The following is a 27,755-nucleotide window of genomic DNA, read 5'->3' on the forward strand; positions in this document are numbered from 1 at the left end:
TAAGTTGTTCATATTCCAAAAATTTATTTTTACTAATGCCATATTGCATATTTAGTTTGGAAAAATTGATGAACTCGGTTCCATCAAGTAAATGTTCCAGATATTCAATACCTTTATTCTTCCAGTATGTAAAGTTTATCATATTATTATTTTGTAGGATGTCAGGGTTGTTCCAGATGGGTGTACGACTGCATGGGATAAGTGACGACTTTGTCATTTTAAGAAACTCCCACCATGCTGTCAGAGTAGAGCTGATATTGATATTTTTAAAGCATGTATGCCGTTTTATATTTGAGCTAATAAACGGCAAATCTGAAATCATGATATTATTGCATATTTTCTGTTCTATATCTATCCAGGGCTCGTCTAACGGATTTTGCTTTATCCATTTAGTGATATATTGTAGTCTATTTGCCAAGTAGTACTTATGGAAGTTAGGCAAATCTAGTCCCCCCCCTGTCTTTAGTTTTCTGTAGCGTCTTTAAGCTGATACGGGGCGGTTTATCTTTCCAAAGAAATTTAGAGATTGAAGAGTCTAGAGATTTAAACCAGTCAGATGATGGTTTATTGGGGATCATTGAAAATAAGTAATTAATTCTAGGTAAGACCATCATTTTAATCGAAGCTACTCTACCCATGAGTGAAATTGGAAGCGATTTCCATCTATCCAGGTCATCTTCTATCTTTTTTAAAAGTGGGATGTGATTAGATTTTACTAAATCTGCAAGTTTAGACGACACAGTGATACCCAAATATGTGATGTTTCCTGAGCGCAAATGTAAATCTAGGGGGTTTTGGAAAGAGCAATTAATTGGCAGTACCGTAGATTTAGACCAGTTTATAGAGTAATCAGAAACCTTTGAGAAGGATTCTAGTAATCTAATTACTTGAGAAAGGGAAGAGTTTGAGTGCTGAAGATAGAGTAATACATCATCAGCATAAAGACTAATCTTATGCTCTATATTCATGCATTTTATACCTTTAATAACCTTTGTTTGTCTAATTGTTGCTGCTAGAGGTTCAATAAAAATGGCAAAAAGTGAGGGGAGAGGAAGGACCTAGTATCGGTGGTGAGGACAGCACAGGGGATTGTGGGATGTTGTTTGCAAGATCTTGACATGGTTTATGATGCACCAGTACAGCGAAGGGCCAGACGCATTGCCACTGATCCCACTCATCTGGTCAATGCTCTGTCAGACTCACTTCCATCTGGTAAACATTTCAGAAAGTTTAAATACAAAGCAAACAGACTCAAAAACAGCTTCTTCCCAAAAGCTGTGAGGGCTATCGCCCACTGCTGAGAAGATTAGTGTCTGTTACACGTTACAATGACACTACTGTTAATGCATATTTGCACACTCTTATTTCTCAGGAATTTCTGATCGCACAGTAGTTCTGTATATGTAGATTTAAGATTATAGCACAGAATTTACTGCAGACATGAATGTATCAACAAAGGAGCTTTGAGGGATTAATTCATGCAATAACATATTACAGTAATTCACACAATTCAAAAAGGGACTGATATCAGACCTTTGGAACTCGGTACGAGTCCTAGCAGACCCTAAAGTGTATTTTACACGCTTAAGCTTCTCAGGAAATGTGTTTGGCCAGTGCAGTCAACTGACTGAGCTCGGGTCCTCTACCAGAGGTCTGGAAGCTCGAAGGTTCTTCTTATGATCTTAGCTGTTCCTAAGATTACGCTGTTCTGGACTGAGATGTCTGATGTTTCTCCAGGTATCTGTTGGAACCACTTCTCCAGAGTGGGGGTTACTGCCCGAGTGCTCCGATGACCACAGGCACTACTGTTGTCTTCACCTTCCAGGCTGTTCATCCCTGAGTCCTTGATATTTCTCCAGTTTCTCGTGCTCTTTTTTCCCTGACCTGGCCACAATGATCACAACGGCTGTCCTCTGCTGCTTATCAATGATCAGAATGTCTGATTGGTTGTCCACTACCATTTTGTCTGTTTGTATCTGGAAGTCCCACAGGATCTTAGCTCTGTTATTCTCCACCACCTTGAGAAGTGCCTCCCATTTTGACCCGGGGGTCTCCAGTTGGTATTCTGTACAGATGTTTCTGTCCACTATACCAGCCACTTGGTTATGATGTTCCATGTATTGCTCCCCTACTAGTATCTCACCCTGCTGTGAGATGCTGGATGGTTTCTGGGGCCTCTTTGCATAGTCAGCAATCAGTCACACCTGTCAGGCACCAATCAGTCAAAACTCACTCCACCTGCTCACATCTCTACAAAAGCCCTCCTTAGTCTTCTCTTCCCCGCTGGATTGTCTTCACCCAAAACTTGTCCTGCCTCGTGTATCTCCTCTTCAGCACGACAGAGATTTTCCCACGTCTGTCTGCCTGAGTTTCCCTCGTCTACCGCCCCTGCACCTACAAGAACCCTCTCTGCTTCGCTGCTGGATCTACTGCAGCCTCCGGCATTCTAAGGACTCTCTCTCTCTGCTTCGCTCCTGGTCCTACTGCAGCTCCTGCGTCCAAGGGACTCTCTGCCAGCTACCTGCAACTTCAAGCGCTCCTACGCTCCAAGTAATCATGCTGCTGTGCTGTCGGCTCACTTGCAACTTCAGTGATTCAGCGCTCCAAGTACTCGCTCTGCAGCTGAGCTTTAGCTGCCTACTGGACCTCTGTGCTTCACTCTCCACCTTACCCTCTTCTGTCAGTCAGAGATCTTCCTATGTCTGTTCTGCCAGAAGTTCCTCGCACCGGCTGTCAGAGATCTTCCCACGTCTGTCAGTCTGAACTCCTCGTGTCTGCTAGTCAGTGCTCTCCCGCCTACCCTGAATGCTCCTGGGCTCTCAGCGTCTCCCTGGACTCACAGCACAGCACCAGCAGCCCTCCAGCTCTCTCTCTTTCCAGTCCTCCAGCTCCTGCCATCTTCATCCTCCTGCACCTGCACGGTCAAGACTGGTTTGTTCTGTCCACAACTCATCCTGGTTTCAATAACACTCTTTACCTAAAGCTCTGTGTGCGGCTGAATGAGGGTTCAAACTCCTATTCATGACTGTTAGGCTTTTCTTGGCATTAAGAAAACAATTCTCAATGCTACACTGCCAGACAGGATGCTTAAAAAAAAGGATCACAAACTCTCTGTTATCAGAACTCTGAGTTATCGTCTCTGACACAGAGAAGAAACAAACAAACAAAACACACAAACATGTCAGGAAATCACTGCAACCTTGTGATTATCCGAACTGGCTGTTTGTCAAGTCGGCCAACAAAACTAGCAGAAACAACAAAACTGCATTTAAACAGAAGCGCAAAAATATGGTCATTCCATATGTGTTGGGAGTTTCTGAGAAATTCAGGACAATTTTCTCCAAACACAGCATACCAGTAAATTTCAAACCTAATAACAACCTCAGACAAAAGCTGGTTCATCCCAAAGACAGAACAGCCAAAGCTGAGCGCCGTTGTGTATGCGGTCCAATGCAGCGAGGACTGCGAGGACTCCTACATCAGAGAAATCAGACAACAGCTACATAAACACATGGAGCAGCACAGGAGCACCAGCAACTCGGGGGCAAGATTCATCAGTCCACTTGCACCTCAAGAACAAAGGGCACATTTTTAATGACAATAATGTCAAGATTTCAAAACAGATGGTTTGAAAGAGGGGTGAAAGAAGCCATCTTGGTCAAAAGCCATCACTAAACAGAGGGGTAGGATTCCAGCTCCCCAGTGTTTACAGCTCGGTCCACCAACACATTGCAAAGAGATTACATCAGCAGTCTAGTCATGATTCAGGTAACCAGGTACTCCACTCACACCAAGCAATTGCTTCGACCCAGAACAGTGACGGGTGGGTCATTGATTTGCATCTGACTAAGAATGCGCCTAGGAGGATGGGCGTCCATGTGCTTAAAAACGGCAACACCTCAACTACAGGTTGCTCAAGTGTGAGCCACCAGAATTGACAAAGAATACTGGATAGGTGTGGAAATGTCACACGCTGAGGGCTGGGTGCAGGCTGGGTTCTCTCTCGCTCCTCCTCTGCAGGGCATGACGGGCAGGTGCTCTACATTATCGTTGATTGAGGCACTTCTTAAGGAGCTGCTTTCCAGCAGGAGGGCATCAGTTCTTACTCGCTTCCAGCGTGGTATATGACCAGCCTTGTATCTAGTTCTGAGTATCTTTCCGAGCCTTGTTTAACTCCATGCTTTTGCTCCTTGCCCCATCTAGAATCCTGGACTCCCGGGTTAACGCACCTCAAAGTCAGATCTCCTCGTGTCAAGATCAGAACTCCCAGACCTCACTCACGGTTAAGTCCTCCTGCTGTGCTCACCTGCCTGTCCACCCTCCAACACCGCAGAACCCAGAACATCACCCTCCCTGGACTAAAACCCAGCCAAGAACCCAGTGAGTCCCTCGTTCCTTTCTCTGACACATCGGCACCTTCCTCTGCTCACCAGTCTCCCTGTTCTGTCCCCAGTGGAACCCGGACAAACCGACCAGCCAGAACCACACCCAAGCCTACACCAGTTTTCAATAAACTTTCTAAACCTAACTGTCTGTCTCCGTGGTTACCCTCCTTCTGAGTCAAAGTCTGTTTGCCTCCGATTTAAGCCTGTTGGCTGTTTCTATGACACGGATAACTGAGAATGTCCACAGGCGTGTTATCTTGTATAGTACTTCAAGATATGAATGTGAAATGTTTGAAATCTAAAATCATCATTACCCATGTTCAGGGACCCACAACTTAGAATTTTTAAGATTAAAGGCATATCCATATTGGTTTTACTTTTTTGCCACTTTGAATATAATTTATTTACAGCATATTGTTTTCTTTGATTTAAAATTATTAGGGTTCAGCAAACTAACAACACAGGTCATGCTATATTACAGTTTCATGGAAAACCACAGATTATATGGTTTGTGACATTCTTTGGGGTGTTTTACCCAGGGGAAGTGGGCCCCTCAAGGATTATATGTTGTTCTTTATATTAAGGTATGCACATAAAGAGCATGAGAACAAGAGAGCAGAGATTTTGCACAGGAGCATTTGCCTGAAGCAGAAACTAATCCAGCAGGAAATGGCAATCAAAGAGTCTCAGGGAGGAGGGGGTATTATTATCCCCTATGACCCTAATCTATGGTCATAGGGGTCAGATTTGGTGTAGGCGCCAAAAGATCAGCAACTGCTCAAGTGTTAATGCACGGCTTGTTATAACTGCTCTTTGTCTAGCAATTGTTGGATTAAATGCAGCCAGGAGACATGTTAATCTTGCAATCAAAGCAGACAAATGCATTTTATCCACTTTTTTTAAATAAAAAGATTTCAGTTATCTGGTGGGTTGCAGATGACATGGCAAGTGAGAAAGAAATGGGTTTTATAAGACCAAACAAAGAAAAAGCTGTTTTAGCAACATATGCCCAGTGTTTTATTTCCACACACTTGGTTTCATTTCTGGAAAAAAGTTCTTCCTGGGAAATCTATTTTAATGCAAATAGGCAGTCAAACCAAAATATCATCTGATTTAACACACTTGAAGGAGTTGATATGAGTGTGCCCGAAGGGGGAAGGCTCAACCGCATTAATCCACCAGTTGTGAGAAACATTGGCAGATGATCAACCACACATTTGAAACATTTTACGGTTGTCATTCAAACTCTGTTTGATGTTGAATAACTACAACGAGTGGTGCAAATGAGTTATGATGTTGCATCAGATGCTGTGAAGTGAAAGGAATGTGATCTTGTTAGCTAGTTAATGTCATGGCTTCATGAGAAGCATGGCTTAAATAACTACAAACAGTATGAAAAAATACTTTATCTTAATGTTAAGATAAATCTTTATGGATTATCCAACAATCACAACCGGTTACATCAGCGCTGCCAATGCAACCACATAGTTCATTTAGCTAACATCACAACGTTACTTGCAGCGCTACCATGTAAGTTAATTAACATGATCTCCATACTGGATCGGTTGAGGCCTGGGTTAACAACGGCACACCAATGGGGTACCGGTCGACATTGGGCAACAGTTGGTTACAAAAGAAGAAGAGAAGGTAGATATACCCATTGGCAGAGAAAGAAGAGGAATGGCAGTGTAAGGACTTTGATTCTTAGGACTATGACAGGAAAGATTCTGGCTGACATGATGGAGAGAGGGAAGGTGGACATATTGTGTGTTCAGAAGACCCACTGGAAAGGTAGCAAGGCTAGAAGCTTAGGAGCAGAGTTCAAGCTGTCCTACCATGGCGTGGATGGGAAGATAAATGGTGTAAGGAGTTATCTGGAAGGAGGAGTTTGTCAGACAAGGTGATGAGTCTGGAGCTAGAAATTGAAGGTGTGTTGTTCAGTGCTGCTGGTGTCCCATAGGTGCAGTTGTGAGTTAGAGAAAGTGATGCAGAATTTAGCCAGTGATGAGAGTGTAGCGACTGGTGCAGATTTAAATGGACACATTGGAACAGGAACCAGAACAGGAAGTGATGGGCAGGTTTGCTATCCAGAGCAGAAAGGCAGGACAGATGGTGGTAGACTTTGCAAAGAGGATGGAAATAGCTGTAGTGAATACCGTCTTCCAGAAGAGGCAGGAGCAGAAGTAGGAGCACACTGGGGGATTACACTTTGAGCAGATGATGTAACTTGAAGGAACTTGCTAACTGCAAGGTTGTAGTCGGTGAGAGTGTTTCCAGACAGCAAAGGATGGTGGTGTGTAGAATGAGTCTGACAGTGAGGAAGATGAAGAGAACAAAGGCAGAGCAGAGGACAAAGTGGTGGAAGCTGGAAAAGGAAGACAATTGTGTTGATTTTCAGAGAGGAGTTGAGACAGGCTCTGGGTGGTCAGGAGGTGCTTCCAGATGACCGGATAACTACAGCTAATTCTATCAGAGAGACAGGTAGGAGAGTACATGGTGTTTATTCTGGAAGGACAGTTGGTAAAAGAGACTTTGTGGTGGAAGGAGGGGATGCAGGAGTGGGTTTGGAGAAAGAGATCAGCTAAAAAGAAGTTGGACACTGTGAAGAGTGAGGAAAGTTGCCAGAGTACATGGAGATCCACCATAAAGATAAGGTAGGTGTTGCTAAGGTCAAACAAAGGGCAGACGGTGACTTGTATGCAGTGGCAGGTGGTAAGGTCCATGAAGGCACCAAAGCCTCTGGAGTTTGATCTACAAATACATTGGGCCAAAATGGCTGCTTTTAGTTTAATTTTACCTTAATTTAAAAATCTAGCTGTTTTGAAAGCTTATTATGATCATTTAATCAATTCAATACTGTTTAACTATACGATAGCAGAAAAAACAAACTTGATTGTTGCATTTTGAATCGCGTCATGCTGAGACATCGTTTTTCCAAAATCTGTTACCTTCCAATTTTGTTGAGCATGCAGTGAATCGTCATGATGGTTTTCTCTTCTTAACAAACTCGAGTGGTACGTGTTGTGTTCTTCTACTGCTGTAGCCCGCCCGCTTCAAGATTCGACTGTGCTAAGTGATTATTTGGGCTACTGCTGGCGTTTATCCTCTCCAACCTATTCCCCTTTCAAGATGTGACATCAACAAGGCATTTTACATCCGCTGGATGTTTTCCCTTTTTCAAACCATCCTCTTTAAAGGTGAGATCCTTGTATGTGAAAATCCAGGTAGATCAGTAGGTATAGACATAGCAACAATGCCATGGTCAGAATCAGGTAAATACCTTTTCTTTCCCACTCTGATGCGCTGCTTCAACAAGCCATCAAAATGCATGGAGTTGCCCCTTGAGTGGCTATTTGGGTTTAGATACAACAACGGTGTACTCAATAAAGTGGTACATATGTACTTGTAAGATAAAAAAAATGTCTGAAAACTGTTTTCTGTTTAATTTGCATGACGGTATTGTTGCTTAGACTATGATGTAACTGATTAAATTATTGCACACTTTGACAATGTGCATGTGTATTCATATGGCTGAATGTCTATCGGTCACTAGAAGTGTGCAGGAATCTCTATTTTCACTGTCCCATCCACCTTTACATTACATTTGCACAGAGAATCCAAGTAATTGTATAAGTAACACTTTGCTTCATGTAAGAAATCCTCAAACTGTTAACTGATGAAAACACAGCATTCGCCACACTGCAACCTTTTCCTTATTTTATATAAAAACAATATGACTTGAAAATAAATATGTTTACTGTTTTACACGACACAAAAAACATGTTAATAGTGTAGAAGACACAAAAATATCTTATAATAGAGGGTCTAAGACTGATGGCGGTCAGAATGGAGATTCAATTTTAAATTTGTGGTTGTGTTATGATAGTTTATGCTTAGCTGCTAGCAGTAGTTTATTTGTATTTCCATTTCTCACAATGAACAGAACAAATCTGCTACTTTCTTAAATACAATTTAGTAACTCCTAAGATCACATTCATTCAAACACACATTCATACAGTAGACAAACTCAGAAAAGTTAAAACTCTACATGACATCCGCCCCTTTAGATGAGAAAGGGCTGAAATAGAGACGTCATTGGTAAGGCAGTACAAATAATCCATTTAGGGAATGTTAACATATAATGTTTCTTTTTTTTTACTTGTTTTATAGAAAAGCACAGAGCCTCCATGCTGAGAGTAGCCATCAGTGACCTTACACATGAAAAAAGGGCAAGAGCTACAAGTACATAACACAGCATACATAAATAGACCCAATTAAATATGTGTACAAGAATGAATACTGAAAAATACTCTATAACATTATAAATTATCTAGAATGGACATCGGGATAAAGAGATATTACCTATGTACACAGAGAAGATGTATAATCAATTAATTTTTGTAGTGTGTACAACTACTTTGACAAAAGAAACAAAAATAATTTAAAAAGCACTCAAAGGATTTCTCAGTACATAGTGTGAGGCACAGTTTTCAAATGGAATCAAACTACAGTATATAGGATATTTCAGTGGTTTTCTTGTAGCACATTGAAAAACGTTAAATGCTATACCAACGACCAGTATCCCTTTGAAAGTATATGGCACCATCATTCCAGAGTCCCGTCCGAGCGCAACATTGGCCATGCGAAAGTCCACATGAGTCCTGCAATGTCCTCAGAGGGTAGCGACCTCAAGCAGGGACAGTTTTCCATTCGCTGTCCCATTTGTCATGTCCTTTTTCTCCAAAAGCGTCAGCCAGCAAAAGGTCATCCATCATTTTAGAAAGCAGAGCACACCCACGTCTTCTTCAGTCTTAGCCGCTGGTTTAGAAGTTAAATATGTCTGGAGGTTTTGCTTGTTATGACTGCCATACAACCACAGTAGACTTGTATCCAGTGAAGTAATCGCATACAATGAATTGACAATAAGACCACATCTGCGTCGAAAGCCTGTTAGAAATGCAAAACCACATGTCGGCTATTTCGCTTTTAGTCAAATGATGGATTTAGTTATTTGTTTCTGTAGCAGCATAACACATCTGTACTTTTTCTTTTTCTTTTGATATGATCTATATACACACAGATATACAGAGAGAGGAAACTTCAGTCTTTCTCTTTGTTCTGTCAGTCCAGGGGGAATGCTTTCCACAGAAAAGAGCTTAGGGTATAAAGGTCAAAGTGCTGTGCTGTGAAATATCTTTAAAATGTTCCTTCATCTTGCACATCTGGTGCTGGCACCTCTCTCATCTTCTCGGCTTGTCACATCTAAACAGGAAGAGACAATAAAAGATAAAATAAAGATTGTGAGTAAAAAAAATTTGCATCAAAGCGTAGTTGAAGAATAACATCAAGTCAAGCACTTTTAGTGGAATGTCTTGTGTGTGCACAAAAATAAACATAAGTGAAAGTGGGTGATGCGTCACAAGTTTGCATCACCTGGTGCTAAAAACATCTCATAGCTGTGACAAATCATTTGGCTACTTGGAGCAGCTACTGTTTAGTTTAAAGCAGTGGATATAGCCTTTTGCAATTGCCCATTGGCTTTAAATTCTTTTAAAATAAACCCAGGACCTGACATTACCATATTTGGAAATGAGGGTGGTTAAATACCAATTAGGTATCAAACAAAAATTTAAAATGAAATTATTTTACACAATGTCACGAGGTTTCTTCATGATGGCATAATCTGGCATAGAGGTGATCTGATTTTGTGAAATGATCTAAGATTGGATCTTACCAACCAGAACTTAATGTTAACTAACATGCTAGTTGCTTAGCTACTCTTCAATCACAAATTAGCTCCCCTTTAATCCAAATGAAGCCATAATTTATCAACTGAATATAATGCCATACCAACTATGTCAAATTAGCTAATCCCCATAAATTATAAGCAATTTGTTTACCATGCAAGTCAGCCAAGCAAGATGTGTTTTCAGCTATCTCTCTCGATTTTCTAGCATGGCTCATTAACAGGTAAGAAGTCTTTATAACAACTTTAGTACCAAATTAAATACCTTTAAGACAGCCCTAATACACCGTCAACAATAATAAAAAAAAGTATGACATTCAGCAGAATATGGAAATTCACAGTTTCCTATACCCAAAAACACAATATTTTGTCATTTGGTATGGCAAAGACTGTGACTATGTCATTTCAATTTTGCAGACATTCTGAATGCTGTTAGCCTTTTTAGTATTCTGTCCCGAAATACGATCTCAGTTAATTATTATCAAAGCTTGCCACTGGGTTGTAGTTACCGTGTACTATTTGAACATGTTACCCCCTTTGAGACAGAGGAGTTATAAAGATGATACAAGAAATATGTAGATGTGGAGAAGGAGATTGCATGCAACACAGGTACAATGCTTCACTGCACTGCTAAGTCTAACCCCTTGTTAACACCGGGCGCAGTTGCAACAAATTTCTCATGTCTGTGTCAGTTGCATCCAGTCTGGTCTAGAGCTTTTTTTTTTTTTTACTAACATTTGCATTTGAAAAAAAAAACAAAAACAACAATAAAATCGTCACGAGTGGCTGGTGAATGACTTGAACAATAGTCTTCTTGCAGACTTCAATATAACTACATCGGTGGAATGAGCTGAGAATTTTTATCATAGATGAAAAGAGATTAGGCAGTCGAGCCACCTCTACCCGCCATCATGTGAATGTGGGTCCCATGATGGATTTTGTTTAGGTTGGAATGATGCAAAGTGGGACAAGACGACAACAAGCTTCTCGTATGGGACCCTCTTGGCTCCACTGAATGCAAACGTATCTGCAAAACCAGTTGGGAATCCTACAAAAGGTCTTAGCTGGGTCTCCAATGGTTACTCAGAAAATCTGTTTCAATTGTATAACACATCTAGGAACCACATTGGTTCCATTTTTCACCCTGAGCTGCCCTGCAACAAACCTATACAAACAATCAACAGGTTCATGGTGTAAAGTGCGTCCAATCCCGTCCGGGAGCTCGTTTTTAACCTATCTTTCATCCGTACAGGCCTTAGACCTCAATGTTAACTGGATATTATGTGACACACTTCCGATGACGTCTTTAAAGATAAAATATAACACCAGAGAGTACGGGTTGTTAAAGTTACCTGCAGGAGTTTCAGCAGTAGAAAGCAAGGGGGGCAAGTTATTTCAAATCCTAAAACAGAAATGTGATATTTAGCTTGAATGTGTTCAACGTGTACCGTCTAGTCGCTGCTATGCTCTATTTCTGAAATGATCTCTGGGCATGATATTAAACCGCAAGATGGATAGCACAAATTACCCGGAATACGATGTAACTGCGCCCAATGGAAACAAGGGGTAACAAGCCAACTACAGTAGCTGCTACCAAGTTGCACAGCTGAATGTTTAGTTAGTTGGGTTATTAAAAAGCCATCTACGTCTTCTAGTTCGTTTCAAAGATAATCTGCAAAGGCTGACTTCAGCTACAGCAGCAACGCTTACTTGCAGGTCTTCTCGTTGAGCTCTAGCTGGCGTTCTTTACAGTATTGAACTGTGTGTTTGCAGGAGCACCCGCAGGTCGAAGGATCCTGCACAAACAAACGCTTTCTCCTCTCTGTGCAGTTATCACAACATGGCTCACAGACACTGGACAGACAGAGACAAAGACAGAGATGGGGAGGAAGAGGGAGAGGCAGATTATAACAGGGTTCTATTTCCACCTATCACAGGTCACCCTACGGTTAACCCTTTATATGCCCCAGTTGCTCCTCAAAGCCACTGCCAGGAATCCCTGCATGTGACACTTGGGTAGTATGGCACACAGGTTCCGACCGAGCAAGCAACACAAAAAGTCAAGCTTTAAAAATGACACCTGACCTCCCATCCCTTCCATGTTTATCGGGCCACTCACAAAAAGGTTAGGGTTAGACATGCAGTGAGCGAAGCTCTAGACCACTTCATGCAGAACAGAACGACACATAACAGCACTGAGCTGCAGGTTAATGACAGCACACTTCTTGCTCTCACTCTTCTGATAAAGAAGACTCAAGGGTCTGTTTTGTGCACCATTAAGAAAGTTTTCATTTTATTGAGTGAAACTGAAAACTGTGGTTCCCACAGAAAGACACGAGTTTCAAAACAGAAGCGGAAAATGGGTTTAAAGTACATTTAGGAAATAGGCTCAGAAATCCCACTGACATCAGTGTACAAATGACAAATGAACATACAGACAGAACAAGTTCACAATATCTGCCTGGAGAAACATGAGGTCATCGTTAAATTAGTTTTAGAACAAAAACAAAGAAACAAAAACAGTACTCGGCAAACAAACCAAAGTGGGGGGAAAAAGAAAGGAAAAAAAGGCAATAGATAGCAATCATTCATATCTTCACATTACATAAAAAGTACCAGCATTAAGCTCAGGTCAACAAGAAAAAAAAAATCTGTTTTTAAGATGAAAAGAACAGAGAGAGGCAAAGAGACACAGCAAAGCAGCAAAGACTCAACACTGAAGACAGGACCATGATTACAATCTTGCTGATCCCAGCACAGATAACAGAATATTATGAGCAAGTCTCTGAAGCCATGCTTTTGGATTTGTGACCTGTTGCAGGAAAAGGTCTGCGCTACAGCTAACAGCTCATTTCAGATCAGTTTATTCCAGCTTCGTCAGACATCACCATCAATCGTCTTAGCCAGCTACTGGACATAGTGTGTGTTCCTCTGATTTATGCTGCTGAATCTGATCCCAATCATTGGTCCAGTCTTTTTTACATAAGGGTTGGGGTGGGGTGGGGTGGTGTGGGGTGGACATACTTGCAAACATTTGCGCCCAGATTAGTTGTTGGTGTTTGAGACATTGAGATATGTTATATAGCTTTTTTTAAACAGGGTTGGATATGGCAAACTCTTCCTGGGGTGTATTATGTGTAAGTTTTTACAGAGAACACATTAGCAGCAATACCTGGCAAACAGGCCAGCTCAGACATACATTCTTAGATTTGCGGAAAGCATGATTGACGAGACAAAGTTAGGACATTACACGGAAGCGACATGCTAATTGGTATGGCTGACTGGTAAAGTAAATGGGACAAATTAAAAGGGGCAAAAGAGCTCCTCCCAAATTAGCTTAATTATGAGAAGCGCAACACTCAGGTGCAGGTAGGTGGAGAAGGCGGAGCTGACATACGCATCGTGAATTGTTTTGTCAAGGTCTTTCTTTCGCTTTCTCTTTAGGCCTTTGCCTTTGCCTTTCCGGAGTTTTCTGCAAGAGAAAAAGGACAACAACCCAAAGAAATGCCTGAGAGACTGGCGATAAAGATGAACTGGTATGCTGACATCTTAAACTGGTGACTACTGTAGCCAACATCATATAAGACCAGTCTTCTTATGTATGATTTTGAAAAATCCAACTTTTTTATTAGGAGGAAAGACATATTCCAGTATGGTTAGGGTTATGCTTTCCTTAAAAATGGCAAAACAAGAGGCACACCCAGATTCATCCACATCCTGGAGTCATTGAATATGATGTATAATCTATGAGGGACTCATTTCATTGTCCAACATAGTTTCAAAAGCCTTTTTTTCCCAGGATGATTGGTCTTATAAAATAGTACAATGACTCTTGAAAGAGTGAAACCAATTAACAGTTGTGAGGCTTTGCCGTGGGCGGAAATTTACCGGATGAATCGAGGACAAAAGGCTTGGACTTCACCAAAACGGCATCTTTCAACATATCTGGGTCAACTCTTTAGAACTGATTCAACTTGTTTCAGAATGGAGCACAATGAGAACAAACAGAAGTGTGCTTATCAAGCGTACACAAGGGGCTGGATGCATAAACGATGTGTGGGCACAACAATCATGAGTACGCTTTTCTTCCCAACCCACTACAACTTGTAAAGGAAGAATGTGTGGTGAAAATCTTCCCAACGTATTGGTTACGGCATGTATATTTGAATTTGACAAAGTCAAAAGATTTCCACTTTTAACTTTTGGTGTCGTTACCTATTAGTGTCTTAGCTTCACATTCAGTGATTTTGTTCTTCTTAGCAGTTGTGTTCATTCATGTCTAAAGACTCGTGAAGCAACGAGAGTTTTTTTATATGCAAATGATTCATTCTAGAATACACATTCATTCATGTGTCGACATGGCAATGTAATTCAGTCTTGTTTAGTATGTTTGTAAAGCAGGGCATGTGCATGCATTGCTTTCCAAATACAACAAAAGGATTTCATACGCAGCCAAAAACCTTTTTACGAATCTGCACACAGCTTTATGCACCCAGGCCCTTGTGTTTGACAAGTGCAGGCTGCAGTTAGGCAAAACTTCAGTCATCAACTCGGGTATTACTCGTGTTATAGTAAATCACAGCAGACACATTAGGGACTATATACTTTGTATGTTTAGTGCAAACAGAAAACGTTAACTCTGTTTCTTTGGGGGAGATGTTGCCATCGCCAAAACTAAGGTTCTCCAAGAAGATGTGAAACGCATGTGAAAGAGACAAACCTGGTAAATGGGCAGATCACTTCAAACACCCGCAACCTGTTTGTTAATTCGTGACATTACATCACTCTTTCAGGTCCATCTGGCTGGATGGACTCTCTGTGATCGTAGCAATCACAGAGAGTCCATGCAGCCGGATGGCTGGCAGCCTTAGGGACTATACTGCTCCACAAGAACAGGCAGATTTTTGCTTCTACTCCCAGGGCTGCAAGAATAAAATGTATACAAGTATGTTCGTAGCACTGAGGTTATGGAGTTTTTACAGCCTATTGTTGACAAACATTCTGGGCGGAAAGTTTTTCTTGTTTGGTGTCCGAAAACGATAGGGGGATTTGTTGGATGAAGAGGACGTGATAGCTGTTTTGACGCAAGGACGTATGAAGACTTAGGCGTTTTGCACTTGAGTGCTTGTGAAGTATGAACTGTCCTGGCCAGAATGAATATTGAAAACAAATTCTGTGTTCATACAGAGTATGCACAGGTCTTTACAGCAAAACAAAACATGGCAGATCGCCGGACTTCAGCCAAGGAAGGTTTCTTCGGTAGTGGTTATGATGAAAAGTAGAATAAAACCAATAAGATGTCAAAAGCCACAGATGGGTTTAATTCATTAGAATGGGAGATGTCCGACATGACGCCCTGCTGAATTTCACTCTTTTCATCTTCCATCTCTGTTTGTCCATAGTGCCAACTAAATTTGTGATTTATAACGACCAGAGGCAGCTTAGAGAGGGGGTTCTGCTACAGGGTCTCCACAAATCTTCCATTCCAAAACTCCCCATTTTCCAGATGCAGTGCTCCAGGATTTAAGATCAGTTTTTGGTTGCTTCAGCTGTTTCAAAGACCATGAGACAACAGAGAGCTGAAGATGGTTTCAATGTTTTCCTTTAGAACTTGGATCAGCTAAAATTCTAAAGCTTAGAAAACGTTCAACTGGGTTATCCTGGATCATGTACAGATGCTTTAAATCCCCTTATGATACCTTAATTTCACAAAAATCTGAATTGTAATTATCTATTTGACATCTATTTCAATTCCAGTTCAGAAACCTTGGGTCCAGTTTAAAGACCATAGTTAAAAGAATATAAAAGCCAGAAGAGCAGTGAAATTGCAATTTTTCTATGACCAAAATGTTTAACTATTTGGACAAAAACTGCAATTGTGATGTGGCAAACAAAAATAAACGTGATTGTCTAAATATAAATTGATCTAAAAAGCCTTTAATTTTTCTGAAATTTGGATTTTTATCTAATAGAAAAGCTGGAAACTGATAACTTTTTCCATACTCAGGTACGATTTGTTTTTTGTACTTATCCAGACATGGAAATGATCAAGTTTTGACTTGATCATTTCCATGTCTGGATACTTTCTGGATACTCTCCAAACCTTTGGAGAAATCTGGTTTTCACAGGTTGGTGATGCTTTGCACAAAAGGCTCATGTAACAACTTTTGCTTTCATTTGTGGGCATTTTTCTGAAGAAAAAAATTGCAACTCTGCCAAAACGTTGATGCACAGGCGAAAGTTAGATTTTTGCTATCCTTTGTAATTTTCCATGTGACTGTTCATCATAACAACACCAAACATCACTTCATTCCAACAATGAGAAACTCATTTTTTATTTTTTTTCTCCATGTTTTCGATTCTGCTGCTGCTTTCCAACCCCACACAGACAGGCAAGGTAGAATTTAATGGGGGAAAAATTCAATGTCTGACACAAGGACGCAAAGCCATGCTCATGACACAGTGAGAATTTGCTACGTGACAGCATAAGCATGCTAATGTTTGGCAGCTTTCTATTCAACAAGTATAGCCCTGTAGTTAGCACTCAAACAGTTGCTAATTGGTGTTACTCCGGCCTCGCTGGAATGTTTTTTAATCATCAATCAAAGCAATTCTTGTTGACGAGGACCTTTCATAAGAGGTTGGGGGATCGATTCATTACATTCATCATCTTCTGCAGCCCATGAATATGTGTCCCAGATTTCATCTCTTTCATCACATGTTTCACAATGAACAGTGACCACAAAACCCACTCTGACACTAGAGGAAAAGCAAAAGTTTACAAAAGCCAGGGAGATTCCTCCGAGGTCCACGGATGACTAGCGTAATCACATCACATATCTGTGGAGAAACTTGCTTTTGGCAAATGTAGGGAACTGCATTGCAAAGCAAAGAAAGACTAGCAATTGAAGTCCCAAAAGCCCTTCTGCTAGCAAAAGCACTAACTTTGTTTAAATTTTTCAAGGAAACACTTTGCAGCCGAGTCAGGGAGAAACATAAAGAGTCCGGAAGGCTTGAGTCAGACCAGACCAGGAGCAGGATGGTAAATATGCCACACACCGATCCACAAAACAGGATGTGTGCAAATGTAAAGGCTTCCTCTTTAAATTGTCAAAAATCAGGTCTGATTTCACAGTTGGACGTTGACAGTTAACTTGTTTCACAACTTGAGCAGGATGACTCACTCTGACAGCCTCTGGGACCTCTGAAGAGCTTAGCAGCCAGTGATAAAAACTAGAATGAAGATCTGAAAGCGTCAGAAGCAGAAGTTGAATGACCCCCAGGACCATAATTTTGTCGAAGCACGTCACCAATGCCAGACTTGTAAACAGTTGGGACAAGGTTAAAGAGAAGGTCTCAAAAGCCAAGCTTTATCTATATGACAGACGGCCTGACATAAAAACCAAAATACGGCCGACAACAACAGCCGCACAATGGAAAAATATTAACGAGTACCCACAGGGGGAGGATTAAAGAGCCTTAATGACCTTTAGAACAGCAACTCGCGTGGCATGGGAGAGGGAGGATCACAAAGGCGAGGACCATGAACCAGACAGCTTAACAGCACTTCAGAAACACTTATCTATATCAGCGCAATTAGAAGCGGGAGTAACAGAAGTTAAGTGGGATGTAAACAGGTTGAGGCCAGAGGGGAAGATTGTAAAAAAATGAGATAGAAAAGCCAGGAAAAGGTGTTGAGAGAGGGCAATGGCCTCATCAAGTCAGTCATTCACCTGTTGATTTAGTTGGCATTCCCAGCATTTATCAACAGATCACAGCATGCTAATCCGTGACGGCCCCATGTATCTCATCCAGGGAGAGTGTAAAATTATTGCTATGGATTGTTTCGTGTTTGTTTTTGTTTGTGAAACAATTACCGTGCACAGACAAAAAGAAGGAAAGATTAACTGGTAGATCAACTGAGAGTGCGTACTGCAGCGTGATGTTACGGAGATTAAGAGAGAGAGATCATTTGTAATGCAATATGAAATCTGAATTTCCCACCATTTCCCATCCCCCCCCCTTCAGCAATATCCCAGTTTCCAGGTAGAAAGAGCTGCGGTACTCACTTTTCTTTCTTTTCTCTGACTTCTGTCTTTACCCTAAAAGGGAGCGACAAAAACACAACGTTAGGACACAAGTAGCCGCTTGTTCAGCCGCTAAAACAGACACGCATCAAAGCCATCGGAGGCCACGGGCGGATTTCCATCACTGGTTGACACACATTAATCTTCTCAAATCACGTTACATCACTGCCATGACATTTACACGGAATGGTGCTAAAGCTAGCTCTCACTTTCAAGTGCCTTGCTTGGTCAATGAAACAAAGCGATTGGGAAATAAAGCTGATCATTGTCGCCGCAGGCACACGTGGGGGTGTGTTCATCGGCAGATACACACACACACACACACACACACACACACACACAAACACGTTCACAATTGAGAGCTAAGAGGTTTGTTTCACTTTTTATCCATGTGACAGCTCTTGCCGATAAGAGAGTGTTTTAGCAATAACTCCGTTGGCAAGCTCCCCAGGCAGCAGTCTGCCAATAAAGTTAGGAAACAGTGCTTCCCCCGAGATGGTCTCGGACTCATTGCCAAAGTTTGTTTTGACAAACTGTTGCAAGATCTCCGCATTTCCAGTATATGAGATGAAATAATGAATAAAATAACAATGTGAGCGTGTGCATTATTCAAAGGCAACTGACACCTCCTGGGTTAGACAGACTATCTGGTTATTGTGTCTGGATGCTTCACCAAGGCCAGTGTTTCATTTTGAAGGAACACACTGATATATATGTGGCTGCACTGAAATTTACCAGGTTCCTTCGTTTGGCCTTGGCTGGTCTCTCCGCCATGTTTAAAGATATTCAGCCAAGCAGTTAGGGAGTTATAATGTTGATAAGACAAAACAAGCTCAATTAAACTCGAAATGTTACAGTTGAGAAGGAATACTTTATCTACTGAATGTTTTCAAGAAACAAAGTGTTTTCTGTGGCGTTGGTTCATTGTTGGCGACACAATTCCTAAAGCTACGAAATGCTGATTATCTGTGGCACTATGATAATATATTCTATTATATATTAAAGTCGTTGCGATGAGCATGATCAATCAAAGACAAAAGCTTCCTTGTTTAGTCTGGTGTTGCTGCTTATAGGTTTTAATAGGATTAGAAAAATTCTAATCTACTTGAAAAACTTCTTCTAAAAGTAACATTTAATTCTGTTAAATTGTCGCTTAATAATTGCAATAAATTTTTCTATGATTGCATAATGAGGCTATTACTTTATATCCGAATAGTGCTGGCCAGATGAGGGAGCAATGATGATCTTGGGATGGCAAACTAAAACAAACACCTTCAGGCATTTTAATATGCTGTCTTCCCCTACTGGGGGAGGGAGTCAATAGTCAACTATCAAGAACACAAATCAAAGGAAGCATAAATATTTAAATGCTGCAACTAGCGATGCCTCATCTTTTGTGGCTCATGCCGATCTTCAGTTTTAAATATGAGCTACTGATTCCATTGTTGCTGTTGTTTTAAAAGAGACAAAATCTTTTGGATCTGACAGCAAGTAAAGGACTTACAAGATCATCTGCCTCATTGATTATCGGATTTAATATTAAGACTCAGAAAGTGCATCCAACTAAACGATGTTTGTCCTTTTACAAACTAAAAATGGTGTGAGTTCTTAGTTTTGATGCACTTACTGAACATCAATTAAAAAAAATCCAACTGGATCAAAGGGAAATCAGACAATTCCAATCTTTGGCTGACTGGTTGGTGCATCTGTTATCAAAAATGATCTCCTCCTTTCCTCAATTTAGATTCATAAGAAAATATGCATGGGAGACAGTCCCAGTATTGGTGTCCCTCTTGTCCCCCAGGTGGTGTCACTGGATGGTAAGAGTCTAAGCTAATCACAGCCTCTAGATCTGCGTGGCAATGCTTTAAATTGAAGGTTATTTGTGAGAACTTTGGCAAACAAATGGGCAACGTCAGGCTCCAGCTTGAACTGCGTACGCATGAGACTTATGGCAACAATTGGGTAACTCATCTCGACCCTCGGTCAGCGATGTACTGTCCCTGCTTTGTTTGTTTTCTTTTCAGATGTTCCTGCAATGTGGGAGGACGGGGCATGTCCCCCCTGAGCTGCTGCGTCATAACTCAAATCCCTACTAGCACCATAATCAGAAAGTGGAAAATAGTAAACACAAGAAACTCAAGGACAGAAGAGAGATCTGTTGGCGATTAGCCGGGACAGAGCTGTCATTAGTTCAAGATGATGATGTTTGTTTCCGTTTCAGTCACATTTAAATTTCATTATTCCAGTCTGTGCATTTGATCACTCTTTTTTTTTACACTAACTTCTATGAAAAACAACACATAAAACAAAACAAATTAAAGAGGCTTTTTGAGTTTACTGACCTCAACTAATGGAAAAAGAAATGTTAAGCTTCTCAAATGAATGATTACTTGTGTATACAAGTAATCCTTGGGGGAGTGGTGGCCTAGTGGTTAGAGCAGTGTGCTTGCGCTCTGAGAAGGTTGCAAGTACCCGGTTCTATCCCCACAGCCTGCACTGTGGGTCCCTGAGCAAGACCCTTAACCCCCGATTGCTCCTCAGGCGCCGCACAGTGGCAGCCCACTGCTCCCCAAGGGGATGGGTTAAGTTGCAGAAGTGAATTTCTCCATTGTGAGATCAATAAAGTTCAATTATTATACGGAAGAGAAGATGCTTGTGTTATATGATACCCTCACAACCTTTATACCTAATTGCAACAACCAATAAAATGCAGTTTTTGCAAGATGACCAAACTCCTGATGTGCTACGCCATCATACGTGTTACCCATTGTTGGTTGCTCTTCTAGAAGTGACATATCTCTGTGTCCTCTAAGTGACATCATAACTCAGGAAGAGACTGAGCGCTATACTCCTCAGAGATCAACAACTATAGTGATCCCAGCAGCGGCATGCGGTTCCAGGTAGGACCTGATACTCGCCACAGAACTGCGGCTCTGCTCTGGAATGATGATAAATTCAAATCGCGTCAGATGTCTGCCGCGTTTTGATGTGTTCGAACCTGCTCAGGACTTTTCTTTAAAAAAGGGCCCAGCCAAGTGGAAGAAGTCTAGATAAGATATGAGGCTGCATGATTTGCATCTAGTGAATGTGTCAGGGGCAATCCGCACACAATAACTTTACATGACGTGTTGGGCCGACCTCAGCTCCGCTGCACAATGGTCCAGTGATTTGCTTTTTCAGTGATGCTGCGCGTGAGAATGTGTGCATGTGTGTGCGTCTGTTCGAGGTTTCTTACCTACACTCACATGCGCTGTGTTCTATAAAACTCATATAAACGTCATTTTGTTGCCTTTGTAGTTTTATTCTTTTAATCTGTAAAAAGAAAAAACAAAAACAGAAGAGAAATTTTAATTAGTCAGCATTGCAGTTTCTACTTCTAGCACTTTTCCTTTTACATTTCATCATGTTACAACAACAAACTTTGGTGTATTTATTTAGTTTTCTTCTTAATATAATGAAATAACAGTAAATGGCACAAATGTGAAGTAAAGTTACAGCCAAAGCAAACATGGGGTACTTTATTTTCTATATTCAGTTTCTTTTACTCTGATATCACTGAATAAAATCTTGGACCCCTATAGAAATATCCAATACCCTTAAATAGAGTCCACCTGTGTGCGATTTATACACGCAGCTGTTCTGTGGAGGTGGAAGCAGTATCATGGTGTGAATATGCCTCATTATGGAGAGACAGGGAAGATGCTAGAGTCATACATAAAATACTTGCAATACTATACTCACTCAGAGGGACACCTCAAGAGATTTGAATTTTTCTTTTGGGAGGGGTTTACCATAATTTTTGCACCCATTATAAATTACTTTAAGGGTAAATCTCAATGTTCTGAGCCTAAAGTGAATGTTAACTTTGCGCATTATGACTGTTGGTGTGAAGTTTTTTTCTCGGATGGAAAATAAAAGGAACACTTTGAATTGTTTTACGTCGTTATCATTAATAGTGACTTTACCCTTAGGAGTAGGATGTCTTATAAGCAAATGAATCCTTAGCGTGGTCGGAGGCTAACACCCATTTAGAAGTCCCCATGTTTTAGCTGACTGTAGCTATTAAAATGACTCAAACTGAAAACATTAATATCTGTTTGATACATTCTTATATTAAAGGATAAATTAGCAGTCCACGCTTTAAAAACAAATGTGTTTTCTTAACCCAGCAACGTGCCGCGGGCTGTATCAATCCGCCTTATCAATTACCCCACACCGGTCCGATCTAAGTCCGCCAGAGTGGAATTAGCTTTTGGATTAAGCGACAAGCTGTCAATTGTGCAATGGCGTCTTAGCTGGGGCTTTCCAGGCCTCAAAGTTGTTTTAAAATTATCCCGGTGGACTCACAATCAGCTGATAGGACAGGCCGATACAGCCGGTAGCCTCAACTAGCATAACCGTAGCACAGTAACTCTTAAACTGAACATAGCAACTTGAAATCAGCGCCTTCTGTAAGTGCAGCTCTTTCACCCACTAATATAGTCTTGTACCCCACAGATTTGAACACTTTCACTTTGCCTTGTTTTGATTGTGTAAAATTAGGAGATCTGTTTGTGATCAATGCCAAGCTCTGTCGGCACTCTCTGCTCAGACCCTCTAGTGAGAAAAAAATAAATGAAATTGCTCATGAATTGAAAGCTTAGAGGAGCGTTACAGTCGTGCACGAGTCCGCTGACCTCCATTGTGACGTTATAGGTGGCTGTCGGGGTGCACTGCATCATCTCGTCGCCGCAGCAGCCGGCGCAGCGCTTCAGCACCACGCAGGACGGTATAAAGATGTGCTCCACCTCGTCCGGGTACTCCTGCAGGATATCCACCAGCACCTCTCGGGGCTGACACAAACTCTTGTTGTACACCTCCCTCAAGGGGATCACTGGGGAGACACAGGGGAAAGGATCAGGGTTATAAACTTGGGGCACGCACATCAGATTGGAAATTTGACTACAATGTGCTCTGGACAGGTTTTGATTCTTGTTTTTCCATGCAAAAGTATTTGGTTTATATAAGAAAACACGGACCGCCCCACTTTAAAAGAACTTACATAATTTCTCATAACCATCAACGAGTTATTTTATCTATAAGACTACAATTCAAACTTAAGCATCACCACTTCTCTAAGCTCTCCTTTATCATTCACATGCTGCAGGGCTATTATAACAGCCTTTAGTCAGCCTTATTCACCTTCAATCTACTCCCCTCCTCCCATTGTCTTTGCAGGAGTCCTGTTCTTGTGAAAGATATTAGCACATGGACTGACAACACCTCTGAAACCTCGCGGAGGCCATAACTGAGCCTGAAACAACCCAGAGGCCGCCGGTCCTCTGGGAAACTAAACCAACCATGCTGCGCCTGAGCAATATCATGAAGCCTGGCTTATGATTGTCCAAATTAGATTGGGCAACGCTGGGATTGTGCAAAATGAAATTTTTGGGCCAAGAGGGCGACATTCCTTTCTATAATGGAGTCTGGTGACCATAACATTTCCCCAGGTTAACCTCAAGTGGGACTGGATGCTGCAAAATCAATGTAATGAGGGGGAACTGTTCTTGTTTACAGAGAAAAGAAAAAAGCTAAATCTGAAGACATAAATCTCAGGGACATTAGGGGTCAGGCTACATAGTTTTCCACTAGGGGGCGATGGTTTCCTTTTTAATGTCAAGGTGAAATTCAAACCAGCCCTCTGCTGCTGCTGCTGGCTGCAAGCCAAGCAGGGAGCCCAGCACAGACTGTATTCCCACGGTGCCCTGTGGGACACCTACCGTCATGTGGACCTCTCTCTGTTTCCTTCGGTATGTGGGCACTCTGCAGGGAGGAAAACAGAAAAAAAAAAGATTGCCGTTAGTTAAAATAGATTGTGCAAGGACTCAAAAAGGAAAAGACCCCGCCGTTGCCCTTTACTTATCCAGTTGTGCAAAAGAATATATTTGCGTTTTGACACTTGTTGAACATTGCTGAAATAGAAAAACCACACTAAGCACAATGTTGGGGGCAAGTACTCGCTTCAAGTTGCTGTACATTAATAAACCAATGATTTATACAGGAAATAAAAATCTACCAGGAATTACATGAACATGCCCTTTAACATCTTTTATGGCTATTTAAGGTGGGTCAGTTGATTTTTTTTTATCTAGTCCAGAAAAATACATTAAAATTTGGATTTTCTTATCTGATAGATCCCATCCAAATTCACCCCCTAAAAATCAAATTGAATATCCAACTTAGTCCATTTAAAGCTCCTCAAAAGAGCCAGCCCAAAGCTTAAGCATGCTGGGCTGCTGCTTAGAGACCCCACCATGAGAGCCCCGCAATTCCTCCGCGACTTCAAACATGTGATTACATTTTCTTTTACATTCCTAAATGGTAAATTAAAAAAAAAAAATCATAAATCTTTGAAAATTCAAAATTTATATTCAGCCACAACATACAATGCCTGCCAAATGTACAATAGTTACTATTATACTGAGGATAGAAATAACAGTTTATACTGCAGCTCTAGCCTCTGGACACCACTGCCGGGCCAAAATGAGTCACCCGGAGAGAAGATTGTCTTCACAATGAATTTACAGCCATACTTACAAGCATTCTGTGGTTTAGTTGCTTTAGCTACTTGTAAACCATGAAGCTAGGCGTGTTACATGCGCAACATTCACACAGTCAAGCATGAACATCTTTAAAGTGTTACTAGTGGTTATGTGATTAATGAGGGACTTAACTGGGGGGGGGGGGGGGGAAATCTAATTCTGCCCAGGGCCCCAACTATTCTAGGATCAGCCCTGAGTCAAACACTGTTTGGTGGGGAAAAAATAATGTTCCATATCCTTTTTTGTCTTATCAACTAAATTTTGCACTTGTGTAGAGGGTGAGGGTTCCTGATTAACTATTAGCTGGCTGGAGAGTGTGCTGTCTTATGTGGCTGAGTAAGCTCTTTAAGCAGAAGCCACAATTATTTGTATCTCATGAACTACGTGGCAGAATAGCACAAACTTTGGAACCACTGCGTTGGTTTGGTTTCAGTTTCCAAACATTTTTTAATGTGCGGCCTTGCATCCAACCACGTGGTAATAACCGCTGTCATTACAAACCACGGGGATGTCGCCCTTCTCATTGGGAGTAGCTGTCAATGGAGAGGAGGGGGGTGGGGGGGTAGATTTTTTTTTTCTTCCTCGCAACTTTCCATTTGTCCGTTACGCGCAAGTTCTTGTCACCTCCACGCCCTTTTTCACCCCCCCCCACCCATCACAAAGAAAACGCGCGCTCATCTCGCGCAATACCTCGCCAGCATTGCACGAGACTCTGCTCCTGTTCAGCCAGCGTGCGCTCAATGAGATTCAATTCATTAATGAAAGTTTAGAAAAAAAGAAGAAGAAGAAAACGGCTTGTGTGAACGCATTCAGGCTCCACCCCCATTCTGGTGGCGTGAGAGGGTCCAACCTTGTGGGCAGAGAGAGAGAGAGAGGGGGGGCGAGCGAGACAGCGACAGAGAGAGTCCCCCACAACTCCAACACCAGCAGCCCCCCCTCTAAAACCACCCATATCAGGGTGTCAAACTGCGAACAGAAACCCTTTAACTGAGTGATGACATGCCTGTTGATGAATGTGCGCAGATCTGGCGTTTGTTGGGCGGATTCAACTCTATCCAAGACTTACTCTGGTGTGAAATCCGGATTAAGATGATTCAGAGAAAGGGAGTCAGCGGGAAGTGAAGGCAAATTATCTTTTTAAAGTCACATCAAGGTGCAGGGAAACGCGCAGCCCCCCCCCCCCCCCCCCTCTCCAGTTCGTTTCCATTTCACCTTGAAACCTCGTTCGCTCGCCCGCTTAATGATTATATCCACAGCTATTTTCCACTTCTGTCACGCTTCACTCAGAAAACCGGAATTGGTCTCAGCGCCACCGGGAGTGAACCTGCTCCTGATTTCAGAATGGAGCCGCTGCGCCTTTAAAGCGTAATAATATCTCCAAGGTGGTTTTAGAGCAGGCCTGCGATCTACCCCCGCGTCAAACTTCACAACATAACCTTTTTTTTAAAAAAGAGAAAGCATTACCAATGCAGCATTTGTAGTAGAAACTGGAAAAAAAGCGAGCCACCCACGAGTAATCGGGCTCGGTTTATACAGTGTCAGCTTTGCGTAATGGCTGTTTAAACCTCCCACTAAACATTTCGCCTTGTTTAAACACGACCCGTGACCTAGACAGACGAGAGACAAGGGCAACGCTACACATTAATGACCAATGACTAGTACATGTATTTTTCCCCTCCTTGTATCAGATCCAGCATTGCACTCAGGGGGAAAGCACACACTCACCTTGACAGCTGACAGCGTCAAAAATAATAGTGTCAAACTGTCAATAAAGTTCATGGTGTTGGAAATCCAGTCCAATATAAAGCAATGGCTGAGCGACGGGTTCCAAAACTTTTAAGCAGCCGATGCGGCTATTTGTTCTTCAGCAAAAAAAAAAAAAAAGACAACAACAAAAAAACTTTATTTAGATAAAAAAAAAGAAAGACAATAAAACTGCGGGAACTTCTCAGAAAACAGGGGCCAGGGGGTGTAAATCCATTGCTGGTCCCAAGGTTGAAGCAATATGAACGTACACGCCAATCCTTTTTTTTCTTTTTTAGAAAAAAAAAAAAAGACAATTTCTTCCCCTCTCTTCTCAACTGTTGCCAACGATTTTCAAAATATCCAAAAACGTGAGAATCCAAGACGCGCAACGTCTCACATCGTTCCGGAGCAGATCCTTATTTTCTCGCCACATTTGACGAATAATCCCATGCTTGTGGGCCAGCCGCCTCCAAAGGTCTGCCCAATTGAAACTTGCAGCTTCGCTCCTGAACGTGTAACTTGAAGCCGCGGAGCCTTTTGACGTTCAGAGAAACAAGGCGAGATAGACAGACAAAAAGAAAAAAAAAAGAAGAGAATAAATCGTTGACTGAAAATCGTCCCAGAACAAAACAAACAAACAAGCAAAAAAAAACCCAAAGAAAGTTTAAGTCTAATTGCTTCGGGTGTTTTATCCCTGTGTCATTACGCGTTAAAGCGGGTCAGCCGGGAGAACTGATCGTGTTCTCCCCTCTCTCGTTTTCACGGTTCTGTGACTGAGCAGCGCTTTGCGCATATGGGCATCCGGGTGATTGGAGGAGGCTCCAGGGTGGGTGGCGTCCTGTGGTGACATAGCACGGCTGGGCTCCTGAGTTTTGCTCAGGTTTTTCTGACGTGATTGCAAAAAGCTATTTAAAAACTAGAGTCTTCAGATGTGCCGCTCTATTTTTCTTTTCTTCTTCTTCTTTTTTTTTTTTTAAAAAATCTGTAAGCGACGAGAGAGAGAGAGAGGAGGGAGTTAGAGAGTGAAAAAAATCAGTGCGCCCGGATTTTGTGCTTGAAATAAGGCGTCTTCCATAGATGTTTCCCCACCTTTAATGAGTCTTAAACTTGGATTTTTAATGCCGTATCATAGATCAATGCTCAGATTAGACCTAACCAGTCGGTTGCCTGCAACACTCTGTCATTTTTTTCAATGAATATGAATGAA

General features: G+C 41.7%; 1 protein-coding gene and 1 long non-coding RNA gene across 5 annotated transcripts; one reads left to right on the forward strand and one right to left on the reverse strand.

The window, feature by feature from the left end:
- Positions 1-3,884: 3,884 nt before the first annotated feature.
- LOC118566180 lies at positions 3,885-4,528 on the forward strand. Its single transcript, XR_004932870.1, has 2 exons — positions 3,885-4,380; positions 4,454-4,528. It is a non-coding gene; the product is annotated as an uncharacterized LOC118566180 (long non-coding RNA).
- Positions 4,529-8,123: 3,595 nt separating this feature from the next.
- On the reverse strand, positions 8,124-27,441 carry vegfab (vascular endothelial growth factor Ab). Of its 4 annotated transcripts, XM_036147544.1 has the most exons (9): positions 26,528-27,441; positions 23,981-24,023; positions 22,898-23,094; positions 21,457-21,533; positions 18,201-18,233; positions 13,529-13,603; positions 11,842-11,985; positions 11,484-11,533; positions 8,124-9,647 (listed from the first exon to the last, which is right to left on the reverse strand). In XM_036147544.1, exons 1-8 carry the CDS (start codon positions 26,579-26,581, stop codon positions 11,527-11,529), a joined length of 630 nt encoding a protein of 209 aa, XP_036003437.1. In that variant the 5' UTR covers positions 26,582-27,441; the 3' UTR covers positions 8,124-9,647; positions 11,484-11,526. The 4 variants fall into 4 exon arrangements, with proteins under 4 accessions (XP_036003437.1, XP_036003436.1, XP_036003438.1 ...); XM_036147543.1 differs by lacking the exon at positions 11,484-11,533 and having other exon boundaries at positions 26,528-27,418; XM_036147545.1 differs by lacking the exons at positions 11,484-11,533; positions 13,529-13,603 and having other exon boundaries at positions 26,528-27,404.
- Between the last annotated feature and the right edge of the window lie 314 nt (positions 27,442-27,755).

This window comes from Fundulus heteroclitus, chromosome 15 (assembly GCF_011125445.2).
Source record: "Fundulus heteroclitus isolate FHET01 chromosome 15, MU-UCD_Fhet_4.1, whole genome shotgun sequence".
NCBI lineage: Eukaryota > Metazoa > Chordata > Actinopteri > Cyprinodontiformes > Fundulidae > Fundulus > Fundulus heteroclitus.